Source organism: Sphaeramia orbicularis, chromosome 9 (assembly GCF_902148855.1).
Source record: "Sphaeramia orbicularis chromosome 9, fSphaOr1.1, whole genome shotgun sequence".
NCBI lineage: Eukaryota > Metazoa > Chordata > Actinopteri > Kurtiformes > Apogonidae > Sphaeramia > Sphaeramia orbicularis.
Window position 1 is genome coordinate 56,604,056 of NC_043965.1, and position 17,265 is coordinate 56,621,320.

Below are 17,265 nucleotides of genomic sequence, written 5' to 3' on the forward strand. Positions count from 1 at the left end.
CCAGTTTGAGGATCCAGAATTTGGAAATTCCTTGTGCAACTTAACAACAATGTCCGAATTACCTGCTGAACGTGCAGTCCTTCATATCCTGTGGCAATGTGATGTATCCTCCCCTAACCGTTCCAGCTGTTCATCATCCTCAGCAGATACAATCAGTGTTCACTCTGACATGTTCAGCCCCAGCTATACTGACTCCTTTCAGTTAAACATGAGGCATGCTACAAAATGGCCCTCCCCATTCCCTGTTCCAAAGTTCTCGTATGACGTTGAATTAAAATTACAGAAAGGTAATGACATTTATGAGAAGACAAAAAAGGGCCTAGACGTAACAAGAGACATTAAAATGGAAATATTGGATAAAATTGCAGAGGCAATTTTTGAAATCAAAAGTTACCCTGAGCGAGATGAACTTGAATCAGTTGCCTCTGCACTGGTTCACAAGTATCCATGCCTCAAGGAACCAAGCAGTGTCTTTGGCCATGAAGGATGGACCACAAGTATCCGTTACAAGCTTGGGAATTACCGATCAAAGTTGCGCCAGGCAGGCTGTAACGAAGTCGATGTTAACAGCAGAGGAAAAAGGGGAGGCAGCGATGACAGTCTATTCACCCTGAAAAAACCCAGACGTGGAGAAGTGAATCATGTTCCAGATCATCCGCAAAACCATGATAGGTCTTCTCTTGAGGAGGAAAGAGTGCTTCTTGCTGAAGAAATGAAGAAGAAGAGGAAAGACACAACATTGATCCGAAGCAAGATGAACCTGACGTTTTCCCTGAGACGTAAAGAAGTAATGGAGGGGCAGCCCATAGTATCAGAGGTCCTGGAGAGATGGCCTGCACTGTTTACACCCGAGCAGGTAAGACTGCCCCCTTTTTATTTGCAAATGTCTGATTTTAGTGCTTAATCCAGCGCTTATAATATGTTGTGAAAACTCAGTTTGACCATGTATAATGTACTGTGCATTGATTTACTTTAAAATGTGTATACATGCTGCCCCCTATATGGCTGCAAACAAGGCTGAGGGTAAAACCATAGATACTAGTGTTCATGTCAGAGGTTAATGGTCGTGTCATAATGCGGTTCCAGTGTAATAAAGTATGCGGTTTGGGCAAGATCCTTTTTCAAAGTAATATGACTTGGACCTAGTGAGGACTATCTTTGAGAAAAATATTTTTCTGAAAATGAAATTGAGCTGTTTTTGATTTTTTAAGATATCAGAGGAGTTTCATCGAATCACTGGCAAAAATCTCTTGGAGACCTTCAGGGAATCTCTCGACAAGTTTGGGCCTCATCTACTTAGACTGTACCGGGCCAAAAGAGAGGCTCGTGGAAAGAAGATGGCTGACCTACTTGATTCACTCGATGAACAGGCAAGAAGTTACTTGTAGCCAAAAAGTCTTAAAATTACAATGTGTAAAAAAGTAAGTATTTGTATTTGATAATCTCAAAGGGACCCTGGATGATTAGACCAGTTCATCAAGTTGCATATTTATTTCTATCTCTCATATGCATGTTCAACTAAAAAACTCAGTAGATGACTGCATTTTTGAGTAAAATGTTTTAGTCCACATTAGTACCGTGATGTAGCAGTGCTGCAGTGCTTCTCATTTCTGTGTCGTAACCACTGCTCAGTCTGGCAGACAGTGTACTTTATCTCTGAGAAACTGCACATCTCACCTATTTATATAGCGATACATTTCCACTCTGTTCAAAACAGGAAGAGATTAAGAGGGATAACAGAGAAAAATAAACCCAGTATAAAAACATTTGTTTTTGCTTTTCAAAGTAAAAGTGACTGTGGCTGAATCAATCAATTGTAGGGAGGTTTATTGATGTAAAACTTTGGAGGAACTACGGAGCCTTGACAGCAGGGAGTCAAAACTAACATGCAGCAAACCTGGTATTCCACATGTTGGCTGGTACCTAGTATGTGTTGATGAAGCAACAGCTGCAAGCACCAAAACATACTGTCAGTCTGAGCAACAGTTAGGAGCATTGTTGCTAAGGGATGTAACTGTGCCAACACGGACCAAAACATGGCAGCCTCCTGGTGACTTAATAAGCTCGGTCTTACTAATGCAAATTTCTAGTGCGGTTTTTGTTCAATAAACACGTGAGATATAAATATCTGTCCAACAAGATGAACTGGCCTAATATTTCAGTGTTCCTTCTAAGGATTTTTTGATGTCTGCTGTATCCTTATTATTTGAATAGTTTTATGTTCTGTGTAAATGTATCACTGGAAAAACTGATCAAAATTCTTTCCTTCTTAACATGGAACTATTAAGACCTCGAACATCACATTTCATCGCAGCACAGCAACATTGAAGGGCCTCCCAATCTATGTCCGGGATGACACAACCTCCTTTTTCCTGAAATTTTCAGTAAGTAGCAGCTATATGCAACATATCAAAGTTGAATATAAAGAGTTACATTTAAGTTGGATTCTGTGGGGATATACAATCTCAAGGATATCATTTTCATTATTGTTGGAAGCCAAAATTGAATCTGAATTTAAATCTCAATTGATGGTACAGAACCCACATTTTATTTTTCCAATAAAATAAGCATTACTTCTAAATCAAATTTTACAATTATTGAATGAATAATGTTGTGCATCATTTTACTTAAAAACTTACATTATCTTAAATATATTCAAAAATATTTCATGTTAGGAAAAAGGCCAAAATTACAGTGATCCAGTTCACAATGGTTAGTATAGTTCCTGAAAACCCCAAGGTTGAAAGTAAGACTGTTCAACAGAAACAGGACACCTCCAGATGTAAATACTTCATCCATCATTGTTTCTTTTCCATGGTGGACTTTATGCATGTAATGATAAAGCTTCTGAAGATAAACTTGACTAGTAATAATATATTTAGATTAAAAAAGGGTTGAACAATTTTGAAAACAAAAAGTGTTTATTGTGTTTTTTGTTTGTCTTAATGTCAAATTTTGATCATTTTGAATTGTTTTGCAAATTAGATATAAACTGTTGGATTGAAGGAAATGGTAACTTCAGATTATTCTCATATTTGACAAAAAAAATTAAAAAACTGAGAAAAAAGGGTTTTTGAACGCTATACTAAAAATATGCCACTAGAATGATTAACTGATATGTGCAAAAAAAAGTTTTGAACCTGTATTTTGACAAAAATTTCATGTCAAAGTAAGATTGCAACTTCTGTGATCTGAAAATTTTCAGCAAAATTGCCCAGCCCTAGTTGAAACTGGTTAATAACATACCTTTTTTTTTCAACAGGCTACTGAACCTGAAGAACGTGTGATCAACGGTGTGCCTGTTGCCATCCTTTCTGTCTTTGAAGATGATGGTGTGCCAAATGTGTTGGACACAGCTATTGTGTTGGAAGGTGCAATCGTGCTTCAGGACATCCCAGACATCTCCACAGCCTTTGCCTATCCCTGTGGCCTTCTGTATGCCATAAACATTGACTATCCAAAGAAGATGATGTACACCTTTGAAGCTATTCAGACCATCTTTTTTCAGCTCGGATCCAGATACTCACAGCGCACAAGGTCGCTTAAAACAAAGCTACTGGCTTAAACGGCATTCAGCATGCGCAACACACCCAGAAGACTGAAAAGCAGAGCAAGAAACAACCAGTGAAGATTTGAAGGACAAAGACAATGATTAAAAAATGACACAAAAAGTGAGACAGAATGACTGACAAAAGATTCACAGGTAACACCATCGTTTTACAAATGTTTTAATTGTTCTTGCTTGTTTTAAAATGTTTTGTGAATGTCAACTTTTTCATTGTGAGTCATTTTACACACACAGGCCTCTTGTCTAGTAGATGTTGTGAGGGTTTTGGCTCATCAATGCTTAGAAGCCATTAAGATATTAATGTTCCTATCATATACATAAGCTGTGTGGTTCAAGTTCATTCAGTATGAACAGCGGTGTACCTGCAGTTTTTTTTTTTTCCTGAAGAATGCAATTCCTCTGTGGTATACTCTGCTTATTTAAAGTGAAAATAATACATTGAGAGTAGGCAGACATAGAATTGGAGTGAGAAACAGAGACAAAGACATGCAGAAGGAGAACATGAGAAAAGCAGTTACAGAAACTAACATATACAGAAAATGACAGCAAGGAAACATAATGCAAGGACCACACAAATGTGGGTGCAGAGAGCCACAGAAAATAGGGACACGTTAAGTACAGAAGACAAAATTGAGGCAACAAACTGTGAAGTAAGTTAGCAGTTACATATTCTTGTTTAAGTTGTAATTGCATTTGTGAAAAATGTAGGTCTGACTTGTGTAATATTCTGGTGCAGGCATATTGCTTTCATTCTAAGCACAAAGGCTTCTTTTGTCCAATAGGCTTTTGGGTTTTGACTGATCAAAGTTCAGATATCAGTATAACACTGAGGTTAATGTAGTTATGAAAGCTATAATCCTTTTGGTATAATTTCGTCAACACAAACAGAAATGAGGAGACAGACACAGACATAAAAACAGGACAACAGATCTACAAATTAAGGGAAGTGCAGTCACTGGTGCATGCAGAGTGAAAACACAAAAACAAAAGCACAGTGAGACAGAGCAGGAGAGGCACTGGCAGAATGAGTGACAGAGGTTAACAGATAACTCATTTTCAGCAAGTAATGTTTTTTTCTAACTTGTGTAAACATGTTCAAATGTTTGATTGTTCTGTCTTATTCACATTTTGTCCATTTAAATGTACAAACCCCTTTTGTTTTAAAGATGTGGTTATTACCCATCCAAGTTCAGTGTCTGTAAAATAATTCACAAGTTGGTTTTTCAAGCTTGGGTACCTTTGAGTAACTCGAAACTTTGGAAATTACACAATGCACTCATCTTGTTACTATTTGAGTTTCAGAAAATGCTGCTGAGATTTTTATTTAGATTTTTACTGTTGTGAAAGATATTTAAGATGTACTTATTTTGTTATTAATTTTCTCTTTTAATGAGTGCTGCAGTGGTTTCCATTTTTTCATTTGAATTGTTATGAAGAAGAACCATCTCTTGTTTATTTCTTAAATTTTGTTTTCATGTACAACACAACAAAGTTTTTGCCAAGTAGATACATTTTGTATGACTCAATAAATCTAAATTCAAAGTGGAAATGCAGTAGATTTTGTGGTTGGCCTCACTAGAATTTACAATAGAACAGACACACTTTATTTTGTTTATTCAACAAGAAAATCTTTAATTATTTAAGGCAAAATATGTACCATTAAAGAAAGATAATCACTGCTGGCCTGAAGAGAATTTTGAGTGGTGCATATACATAGTTTTACGTTTATTCAATAAGAATATATTAATTGTGTCAAGGCAGAAAACTATGTCATTAAAAAAAGACATTTATTGTTGGCTCAACAAGAAAATCATGAATAGGAAAACAAAAAGACTCATTTTGACAGAACTTTTATTTCAACTAGAAAATCCTACTTTTGTCAACAACTCATGAAAAAGTTGAGAAAACCCAAAAATCTATCACACTGAGTTGCGTTGATATTTTGAGTTTTCTGAGCTTTAATTTTTTAACAGTGTAATATTTGAAATTTGGAAATTGTAACCTCCACCGGTGTGAGTTATTAAGGAAGGGTAATAATTTACAGGTTGAGCTGGGTACCTGAATTTATTGTTTTGTGTTAAGGCATCAGGAGCCTCAGCTAAAGTCTATTGTCTGTTATACCTATGAAAGTCAATCCTTTAATCTTCATTTCTCTGAGAAGTTAATTATTGGGCTTAAAGCCTAAATAGATTCATTTCAGTGAACTCTCCTGGTCTGCTAGTGAGAGTGAAGGGGTGGGAGATCATATATGGGTTCACATTCCCACAGTCATCCACTCTCCTGATCTGCCTACAGACAGATCTCAGCAGTGCTATATTTTCACACGTTTCATAAAGTTACATGGCCCTCTCTATCCAACAGGCCTGACAGACATTGGATTTTATTTGTTTGTTTGTCTTATATTCATTTTTTAGGATCTTTTCATGCAAGTCAATATCACTCTTGCTCAAAGGAGTGGCTCACACTGCAGGATCCTTCAGTGTGTACTGAATTTGGAAAGTCCAGTTTTTCTTACTTTGCACCTGCAACCTGGAACACTCTGCAAAACCATCTAAAACTTACCACACTTTTATCACTAGGACCATTGAACTCCATAATTGTCTCTTATTTTACCTCTAGCTGCACCTGTTTTTATGTCAACTTCTCTGTTTTTAATCTTTGTCACTTTTACTTTTTGGTATTTCTAATATGTCCATTGTATGTTTCAAATGTTTTTTTGTTTTGTCTCGGCTACACTGTAAATGAGGTTGCTTCCTCAAAATATGTCTGAGTTTAAATAAAAGTTATAATAATAATAATAATAATAATAATAATAATAATAATAATAATAATAATAATAATAATAATGACATAACTTGTTAATACGACGGCATATTAGGGCCACATAAGAAAAAAAAAAAGATTGACACTACAAGAATAAAGTCGTTATTTAACGAGAATAAAGTCGTAGTTTTAAAAAACTCATTATTTAATGAGAATAAAGTCATAATATAATGAGCAGTTGTACCCACTCATTGATGTTGAACTGTGAACATTTCGTGCAGTTCTGCTTTCATTTGGGGTGTAGACACAAAGGCCAAATACTGAGTCTGTCCTCCATCAACACATTAGTCTGAGGACTTTGAAGAGAGTTTGCACACATTTGGGTTTGTTGGAAGAACTGAACTGATTTGTAGCAAATTGTCTCTTTTGTGGAGGAGAAACTGAGAAAGTGTTCAGCTGTAGGACTATCAGTGGAAACACCAGAGAACTAAACACAGAGGGTTTGTGTTTATGAACAAACTGAGGATTCTACTGCGAGTTTAGCCCGACAGAAGGGAAAGGACCTGAGGATTCTACTGCGAGTTTAGTCCGACAGAAGGGAAAGGACCTGAGGATTCTACCGCGAGTTTAGTCCGACAGAAGGGAAAGGACCTGAGGATTCTACTGCGAGTTTAGTCCGACAGAAGGGAAAGGACCTGAGGATTCTACTGCGAGTTTAGTCCGACAGAAGGGAAAGGACCTGAGGATTCTACCGCGAGTTTAGTCCGACAGAAGGGAAAGGACCTGAGGATTCTACCGCGAGTTTAGTCCGACAGAAGGGAAAGGACCTGAGGATTCTACCGCGAGTTTAGTCCGACAGAAGGGAAAGGACCTGAGGATTCTACTGCGAGTTTAGTCCGACAGAAGGGAAAGGACCTGAGGATTCTACTGCGAGTTTAGTCCGACAGAAGGGAAAGGACCTGAGGATTCTACCGCGAGTTTAGTCCGACAGAAGGGAAAGGACCTGAGGATTCTACTGCGAGTTTAGTCCGACAGAAGGGAAAGGACCTGAGGATTCTACCGCGAGTTTAGTCCGACAGAAGGGAAAGGACCTGAGGATTCTACCGCGAGTTTAGTCCGACAGAAGGGAAAGGACCTGAGGATTCTACCGCGAGTTTAGTCCGACAGTAGGGAAAGGACCTGAGGATTCTACCGCGAGTTTAGTCCGACAGAAGGGAAAGGACCTGAGGATTCTACCGCGAGTTTAGTCCGACAGAAGGGAAAGGACCTGAGGATTCTACTGCGAGTTTAGTCCGACAGAAGGGAAAGGAGCTGAGGATTCTACCGCGAGTTTAGTCCGACAGAAGGGAAAGGACCTGAGGATTCTACTGCGAGTTTAGTCCGACAGAAGGGAAAGGACCTGAGGATTCTACCGCGAGTTTAGTCCGACAGAAGGGAAAGGACCTGAGGATTCTACCGCGAGTTTAGTCCGACAGAAGGGAAAGGACCTGAGGATTCTACTGCGAGTTTAGGAGTCCAACAAGTTGCTGCTTCGCTTGTTGCCTTCACTGTAAAACCAGAAACTCTGTCAAATTTTTAAAATGACAACTTTAATCTCATAAAAGTATGACTTTATTCTTGTTAAATAATGACTTTATTTTTGTTAATTAACGACTTTATTCTCGTTAAATAATGACTTTTTTAAAACTATGACTTTACTCTCGTTAAATAACGACTTTATTCTCGTTAATTAACGACTTTATTCTCGTTAATTAACGACAGTATTCTTGTTAAACAATGACTTTATTCTCGTAGTGACAAGTGTTTTTTTTTTTTTTTCTTGTGTGGCCCTAATACGCTGTCATATGTTAAAATGTGTAAATGACGCATAATTCAAATAGGATGAAAAAACTGCTTGTCTCTAGCCAGTGACTGAGATAAAAATCTTTTGTGAATTCAGGTCCCATGGAACAGCTGGAAGGCACAGGGCGTGGCCTCTCAACTGGATCATTAGCACAATCGTTTCAGAAAAACTTAACCAGTACAGGTAAACCCTATGAAACATTTGCATACAAAATAATGTTAACCTCTAGGACTACCTGTCAGAAAGCATGCATTATTCTATCAACAAAAGTGTTTCTGATGATAGCTTAATGAAATGAAATAAAAGTCGTACTCATCTGCCAGGCAAGCTGTCAATCAAAAACCACTTGGAAGACAGTTCAGTTCAAAGCTGCTCCATTCCTGACTCCGTAAACTTTTTACCTTACTAAATGAGGAAAGTGTCTATGGAAACCAAAATAGTTTTTTGCACAAGACTTACTTCTGCTTCTCAGTTCAGACCTTTTACATGGGGGTTTATTAATTCTCTTCTGGAGCCGGCCTCAGGTGGTCATTGACAGACCTGCAGGTTTTGTCTTTATTTTTCAGCTCTCTATATGTTGCATGGTGCTCATGTCCTATTCCCTGGTTAAAGATCTAATCTTACACCCCTTGCAGCTCTATCCTGGTTGGGGCTACCGCCTCAGTGAGGGCTCTCCAAAACTCAGTGGTGGGCCATCAGGGCCAGCAAGGCCTTCTCCACTGGTCTAAACATCAGAAACACTAACCTACATTTACAACCTACATTCTAATATTTGTTCCATGAAATTGTATTAATTTATTCCAAATGGATGATTCTCTTCATTTCTTAGCATTTTTCTTGGCTGTACTGCTTCCAGTACGTGTATGTGGATATAAGATATTTTACCCAATCAGATTTCAGTCTCGATGTGTTCCCAGGGTTAATGTAATCTGCCCTGGACCTTCAAAATGAGTAGTGAAGGCCCCATTTAACTTCGCTGTATAGCATCAGGACTGTTTCTTTAACCAGTCAGATTTCAATTGCACCTCACAATGTCATCAACATTTATCCTTCCTCTGATTGGATGGTAAGATCAAAACTATTATTTGATATAGCTTTGGCAATATTATTTTTGATTCATGCCAATAAAGCTCATTTAATTGAATTGAATTAAACTAAAATCCATTTGAGGCATAATTTTTTACACCCACACTGGCTGACGAAGGAGGTTGACGGAGTTTGATTTGGTCTTGGAAGTGCTTAAAAATCCATTTTCAAGGCGGACTTTTCTAGAAAAGTTAGACATTGTGAGGAGAGGTGGTCCAACCTCGATACTAGTTAGCTGGTCAAGCAGACATTCTCTGCCCTCAAGAGAATATAAAGTTATTCCAGGAATATGACTGGACAGAGGCGACTCTCAGCCTTGGCCTCCATGGACATAGAAAAGGACTTATTGATGGAACTGAAACACACAGATCACCTCTATGACGGAGTCAGTGAAGTTTTCCTGCGCTAAGAAAGGAGGATGGATTTTGTATATAAATAATGAGAATCTCTGGTGAGTGGGCTATGATGTTTTTTATTTAAATTTTCATGTTATTAGATCAATATTGATTGTGAACTGCTCCAGGTGACGTACATGGTCCAGTTGTGGTTGTAGTGCAGAGGTTTGGAGTTGTCTACAGCTTTAGTAATAGTGGTATTCACCCTCATTACATCAAATGTCTCTCTGTTTCTCTCTCTGCGATGCCACACCTTGTTATTTTGCTATTTTTTTGTATGGTATTGATGGTTTCTATTATTGTGATGTCATAGTGGTGGTATTAAGTGGTGGATTAAGTCGAGTAAGTCCCCACCGAAGGCCCAGGCACCAAATGCACAGCCCGCCACTGCCAAAACTAGTGGCGATGCCAAAGGGAGGGAGGAGTGGGATTGAGCCAAACTCATGCACAAGTCATGTCATCATTGTACGATTATTCATTCACCAAACATCCTATAATAAGAAGAAGTTACAGGCTGGTAGCCAGCAGGGTGAAACATACTCACCCTGCCTGACGAAGGTCTGGCTTGTGTCCAGCAGGATGTCACAGCCTTCCACGATCATCCTCTCTATGGCCAAATTCTTCCGGATATTTTCTGTGTCACTCACCTCATCGTGCATCACTCTGGACACATACAAAGGTGCATATGGTTAGTATCAAACGTCATATCTGTGAGGGAAAAATGGTTATTCTGAACGGCAGACACAAACCTGGACAATTCTTCCAATTTGGACTTTGCAAATTCCAGACTCTTGCGCTCCACATGTTCATGAGGCGTGTGCGCCAGTAATTCATGTAAGGTGATGATGTAACGTGGAATCTTAAGAGAAAAAAGAGAAAACCTATGAAGATATTGGACGATTTATATAAAAGGGTTCACTGTGTGTAACTAAATTGCAGCTAAACAGGTGGGCTTTGTGTGGTAGGATCCTCCGTCTACCTGGAACATGGGGTAAGTGAGGAAGGTCTCAAGCATCCTTCCTTCACAGGCAGCATTGGACTCATACTGCTTCAGCAGTTTGTCAAAGTCTCTGTTCTGCTTACAGTTGGCCAGAACCTGAAGGCTGTACTGATGGTTACGCACAAACTCTTGATAGATATTCAGCATGGGCAGCAGGATGTCAAACAGGTCAGCTAAACAAAACCAAAACAAAAACACACATTCACTCACATATGCAGTGTGCAGTTACACAAGAGGAAAGAAAACAACACAAAAGCATTAGTTTTGAAAGTGTCCAGTCTGAGGCGTAGGGACCAAACATTATATCTGAGTATTTTTCAGCTAAATACAAATACACAGCCCAGCCAAAAAAAAAAAAGAGTCACCACCTGAATTTAACTACGCAAATAGTTCTGATCCTTCCATTTAATATTTACTGCAGTATGAAGTGATTACCCATCATGCCTAATGCCTACAGTAAAAGCCCGTGGGGGGCACTACTGCTGTGGTGTGTTTTCTTTTTCCGTATCTGTCTCTACCTTTTTGCATGAACATTTGTTCTTTGTTTGCCCATTAGTATTAACTCTGTATCTGTTTTACCCGTGTGCTGTGTGTTCGTCCCTTGGCTGTTTATTGTAAAGCGTCTTTGAGTACTTAGAAAAGCGCTGCATAAAACCAATGTATTATTATGTATATATTGCTCCAAGCGACCCTCATGACCCTAATGAGGATAAAGCGAGTTCAGAGAATGAATGAATGAATGAATATTATAATGATTATTATTATTAGCAGTAATAATAATAATAATAATAATAATAATAATAATAATAATGATGTGGGGTTTCTTTAGTTGGTTAGGTTCAGCAACAGATTGCTTAAAAATGATGAAAATTAATGTTATTACAATGGTAGTAATTGAAGCTAAAGGCAAATTAAGACTAAGACTAATTAAAGCTGCAAGCGGCATTGAAAGGCCCTTGCCACGGGCATGTCTAGTAAAAGTATGTCCATCGTTCAGCAGGTGGTGCTCTAGCACCAAATTTTATGTCTTCTGATGAATGGGTGTAGGCCTGGGAGATTGACAATTGACTCAAATTTGAGGCAAATCAGTGTTCATGTGTCTGAACTAGGGCTGCACGATTTTGGCAAAAAAAAAATCCCGATTTTTTCCTCTAAAAACTCGATTTTCGATTTCTATTTCGATTTTTGGGTATAACTAGAAAAGACAACAGAAGTCAGCATGTCATTTTCGTGAGCAGCCAACAATGCAAGCCACTGCTCCGACCTCAAAGCTGTGATGGGATCACGTGATGAACCTACAGTTTTGTTTTGTTTTTTCTCTTCATTAAATCTTTGAAATGAAGTAGAGTATGCAAACAATGTATACAACAAGAAAATAACATAAGTTTGTCAGGGGGAATACACTATAAGAAAATGTCCAAATCAGAGCAAATACTTATGTTTTTTATAGCCTTTTTGTTTCCACATTTATCTAACAGCTTTAAATAAAGTTCAACATCTTACAAAATATAAATAATATTTGGTTTTGTGTTAAAGAACTTACATTTGTGAATGAAAAATTAGGCAAGTAAGAGGACTAAATTAATTATTTTAAAAAAAAGAGTTTTTGTTTTGTTTTTTTTTTCCCCTTTTTGGGGTATCTGGGCCCACAGCAGTGATACCAGTGTCAGTCAGTGACAGGCATCAGTCGTGCGTGCGTGGACCACGTAATATGAGTGATCCACATGCGGTTCTATTTAAACTGAGGGATCCGTGCGTGGAACAGACCGACCCAGGACACACTGGAGGGATTCTATGTGTGGAGCTGGGGGATGTGTGTGGGCACAGGGCTGTGTGGGCTCCTCTGCTGAGGCTGATGACCCCGAGACCCAGACCCGGTTCGGAAGAAGACAGTACAGTACGGATCCGGGACAACAGAAGATGAGTGATCCCCATCTCGCTATATTTCAATTGCGGGATCCCTGCGTGAAGCCACGGCTTATATTGCTATAAGTACTGCGGGTTCATGAACAGATTTAACGTCCGTGGTCATTACACGGACTTCTGTGACAGACCGCTGTCACAGGAAGAGCCTACGGTAGCCCGCGAGCGCGCGGAGGCGCGCAGCCCGGAGGCAGAAGAAAGATGAAATCGATTTTATGATTTCCCTTTTTTAAAAATCATCCTAATTAAAAAATCCGATTTCGATTTAAAATCGATTAATCGTGCAGCCCTAGTCTGAACTGATCAAATTTTTGTATAAGAAAATCTTTAGGGGGCGCTATGGAGCCAAAATTCAATTTCTTCCATTGAATGGGTGTAGGCCTGCGAAATGTACCACTGAGTCAAATTTGAGCCAAATTGGTGTTCGTATGTCCGAACTGATGCAATTTTCGTGAAGGTAAATTTGTAGGGGGCGCTATTGAGCAAAATGGCATTTTCTTTTGATAAATGGGTGTAGGCCTGGGAGCTTGACAACTGATTAAAATTTGAGTCAAATCATTCGTATGTCCAAACTGAGGCAATTATCGTAAAGGTAAAGTTGTACGGGGTGCTATAGCGCCAAATTTCAAATTTTTCTGATAAATGGGTGTAGGTCTGGGAGATAGACGTCTGAGTCAAATTCGAGCCAAATCGGTGTTCGTATGTCCAAACTGAAGCGATTATCGTAAAGGTAAATTTATACGGGGCACTATTGTGTGAATTTTCAATGTCTTCTGATAAATGGGTGTAGGCCTGGGAGATTGGCAACTGATTCCAATTTGAGCCAAATAGGTGATGGTATGTCCAAACTGAAACAATTTTAATAAAATTAAATTTGAAGGGGGTGCTATGGAGCCAAATGTCAAATTTTTCAGATGAATGGGTGTAGGGCTGGGAGATGGACATCTGACTCAAATTTGAGCCAAATCGGTGTTCGTATGTCGGAGCTGAAGCAATTTTTGTAAAGGTAACTTTGTAGGGGGCGCTATAGCGCAAAATTTTAATTTCTTCCAATAAATGGCTGTAGGCCTGGGAGATTGACAACTGTTTAAAATTTGAGCCAAATCAGTGTTCGTATATCTGAACTGATGTCATTTTAATAAATGTACATTTGTAGGGGGCGCTATTGAGCGAAATGGCATTTTCTTTTGATAAATGGGTGTAGGACTGGGAGAGAGACGTCTGATTCAAGTTTGAGTCAAATCGGTGTTCGTATGTCCGAACTGAAGCCATTATCGTAAAGGTAAAGTTGTAGGGGGCGCTATAGCTCCAAATTTCAAATTTTTCTGATAAATGGGTGTAGGTCTGGGAGATAGAAGTCTGACTCAAATTTGAGCCAAATCGGTGTTTGTATGTCCGAACTGAAGCAATTTTAATAAAAAAACAAAAAACAAACTTGTAGGTGGCGCTGTTGTGCGAAATTTCAATTTCTTTAAACAAATAGGTGTAGGCCTGGGGGACAGATGTCTGAGTCAAATTTAAGCCAAATCAGTGTTCATATGTCCAAACTGATGTCATTTTTGTAAATGTACATTCATAGGGGGCGCTATAGTGCGAAATTTCAATTTCTTTTAATACATGGCTGTAGGCCTGGGAGATAGACGTCTGATTGAAATTTGAGCCAAATCGGTGTTCGTATATCTGACCTGAAGCAATTTTTGTAATGGTAAATTTCCGAAGAAACTTTGCAAAGTTTGCAACGTCGTCACACAAAAACGGTGAAACCGATCCCAAAAATTTTTGCTAACTTTTGATGCCCCACTTCTCTAGATACTGTACACTGATTTTCAGCTCATTTGGCCAAACGGCCAAGGAGGAGATAGTTAAAATACGACATCAGTGAAAACACTGACTCAGCATTTTGGAAATTTCAATCCAATATGGCCGACTAAGGGTTGGTTTAGGGGCGTGGCCATAATAATATTTTTTGTTTGTCTCCTCATGATAAATCTGTCTACCAATTTTCATGGCTCTACGACAAACTTTACGTTGGACGTGCTCCCATTGGCGTAATGTATTTACACTTTTCAAGGGGGCGCTGCGGCAACATTTCTTTACTGACATCTACGAAACCTATATGTAAATTCAATTTCTCGCACTTCTGAATTTTGGGCAAAATTTAGTGAGTTTTTGTAAATGTTCAGGGGGCCAAATTTGAGCTCAAAGAGCAGGAGAAGAAAAATAAATTAAAAAATTAAATAAATAAATAAAAATAAAAATTAAAGCCGCAAGCGGCATCTAAAGGCCCTCGCCACGGGCGCGTCCAGTACAAGTATGTCCATCATTCAGCAGGTGGCGCTCCAGCACCAAATTTCAATGTCTTCTGATGAATGGGTGTAGGCCTGGGAGATTGACAACTGATTCAAATTTGAGGCAAATAGGTGATCGTATGTCCAAACTGAACCAATTTTAGTAAAATTAAATTTGTAGGGGGTGCTATGGAGCCAAATTTAAAATTTTTCAGATTAATGGGTGTAGGCCTGGGACATAGACAACTGACTCAAATTTGAGCCAAATCGGTGATCGTATGTCCGAGGTGAAGCAATTTTTGTAAAGGTAACTTTGTAGGGGGCGCTATATCGCAAAATTTAAATTTCTTCCAATAAATAAGTGTAGGCCTGGGAGATTGACAACTAATTCAAATTTGAGCCAAATCGATGTTTGTATGTCCGAGCTGAAGCAATTTTTGTAAAGGTAATTTTGTAGGGGGCGCTATAGTACAAAATTTAAATTTCTTCCAATAAATGGCTGTCGGCCTGGGAGATTGACAACTGATTGAAATTTGAGCCAAATCAGTGATTGTATGACCAAACTGAAGCAAGATTTGTAAAGGCAAATTTCTGAAAAAACTTCACAAACTTTGCGACCTCCTTGCACAAAAACGGTAAAACTGATCCAAAAAATTCAGCTAACTTTTAATGCCCCACTTCTCTAGATACGGTAGACAAATTTTGAGCTCATTCAGCCAAACGCCTAAGGAGGAGATAGTTCAAATACGACGTCAGCGAAAACACCGACTCAGCATTTTGGAAATTTCAATCCAATATGGCTGACTAAGGGTTGGTTTAGGGGCGTGGCCACAATAATATTTTTTATTTGTCTCCTCATGATGAATCTGTGTAAGACGAAGAAGAAAAAAAACAAAAAAAAACATAATAATCTGAGCAAGAACAATATAGCCGTTTCTATGGCAACCACATATTTGGCCTTATTTGAAAGCTCTCAAGCTCCCCCACATGTCTGTGGGGTCAGAGGTCACGTGTCGTGCACTTAAACCCACGTGACTGACCCCGAGTGGGCGTGTCCCATTGACTCCCATTCATTCAGAGCAGGTGTAAATATGCGATTTGTGTACATGTCATGTACATCGTCGGAAAGGTCTCAGTGCCGTGAATGTGAATATGTGTGAGAGTGGCGACAGTGGCGAAAGGCGACCGCGTCACTGGCGATTTTGTCCCCATGCGCCCACTGCAGACTCAATAGGCCCTGCGCCGGCTTTACTCGGCTTGGGCCTAAATATTAGAGTGTGGAGCTACATGAACTTGGTACAACTGAGAGATTGTTTCACAATATTCCAGCCCAGTAGCCCTGGTTCCTTCTAAAAAAAAAATATATATATATATATATATATTTTTTTTTTTTTTTTTTTTAACTCTTTCATGCGTGAATTATGAAAGCCTTAATCAAGATTTTTTTCCTGAGTGTTTTTGTCCATCTTCACACATGAAAAAAACAATATCATTGAATATTTTTTATGAACCTATTTTTCATGGAGTTCCAAAAATGTCCACTCAGCTGGGCTCCATGCATTTTATTTTTAAAGCAGAAAACCATGTATTTACTGATATACTATGTGAAAACTATTACACATTTTTTTTTTGATGCTGCTAATTTGATGTTTTGTCATTTTAACATACTCTAATGCTAGTTATTATTCACTTTATGGAGATAATATGCCAAAAAAAAAATTTGTTTATAAAAACTCTGTTAATTACAGTCTAATAACAAGCAATTGACTTACACTCAAACATGTTAGTGCAGATCAGGTTTATCTAGAACAACAAAGTTACAGTAATGGTGTGAACGTCAGTGTATGGGATGATCGACTGTGTTGGCTGAGGTGGAGCTAAAACAATAGAAACCATAAATATACAAGAGAACAGCTGGAGAATAGCTGTCCAGTGTAGTGACCACTATGTACAAAAGGGTTCATAGAAAAATTTTATTTATTTATTTATTTTTCACAGTGACAACTGAGATGTCACAATCACTGTTGTTATAGGAAACACAAATTTCCATCCAAATTTAAAGTAGTCTTTAAAAAGTAAAAACAGGACAATCTTTAAGAATGTTTCCGCACTTCTTTGTAAGTCTAGTAACAGTGATGACAGTATAAATAAAGGCTTAACAAAACACAGAGCTGTTTACCTAGACATATAACATCAAACTATATTCAGATAAATAATACTGTCACACTCTCTTGTTTAAATACATATGAATAAAAAGTCGATAAACCGTACCGCCCAGCTGAGGTCCAAATGACCATCATCATTAGTGAAAAAGCTACAAAAAAAAAACATATAATTTGCCAGAAATCTTCATTCAGAATCAATCTGATGCAAAGACAGATGAGAGTGAGATGTTGAAT

General features: G+C 38.5%; 1 protein-coding gene across 5 annotated transcripts in view; it reads right to left on the minus strand.

Moving 5' to 3' along the window:
* The window catches only part of rasgrf2b (Ras protein-specific guanine nucleotide-releasing factor 2b), a 179,615-nt gene that overhangs the window by 72,166 nt on the left and 90,184 nt on the right, over window positions 1–17,265 (minus strand). For all 5 annotated transcript variants that reach the window (XM_030142633.1, XM_030142634.1, XM_030142632.1 and 2 more), the window contains exons 8-10: window positions 10,635–10,828; window positions 10,405–10,514; window positions 10,200–10,318 (exon numbers count right to left, since the gene is read on the minus strand). In XM_030142633.1, coding sequence (XP_029998493.1) covers window positions 10,200–10,318; window positions 10,405–10,514; window positions 10,635–10,828 — 423 coding nt within the window. The remainder of the gene's footprint in view (window positions 1–10,199; window positions 10,319–10,404; window positions 10,515–10,634; window positions 10,829–17,265) is intronic.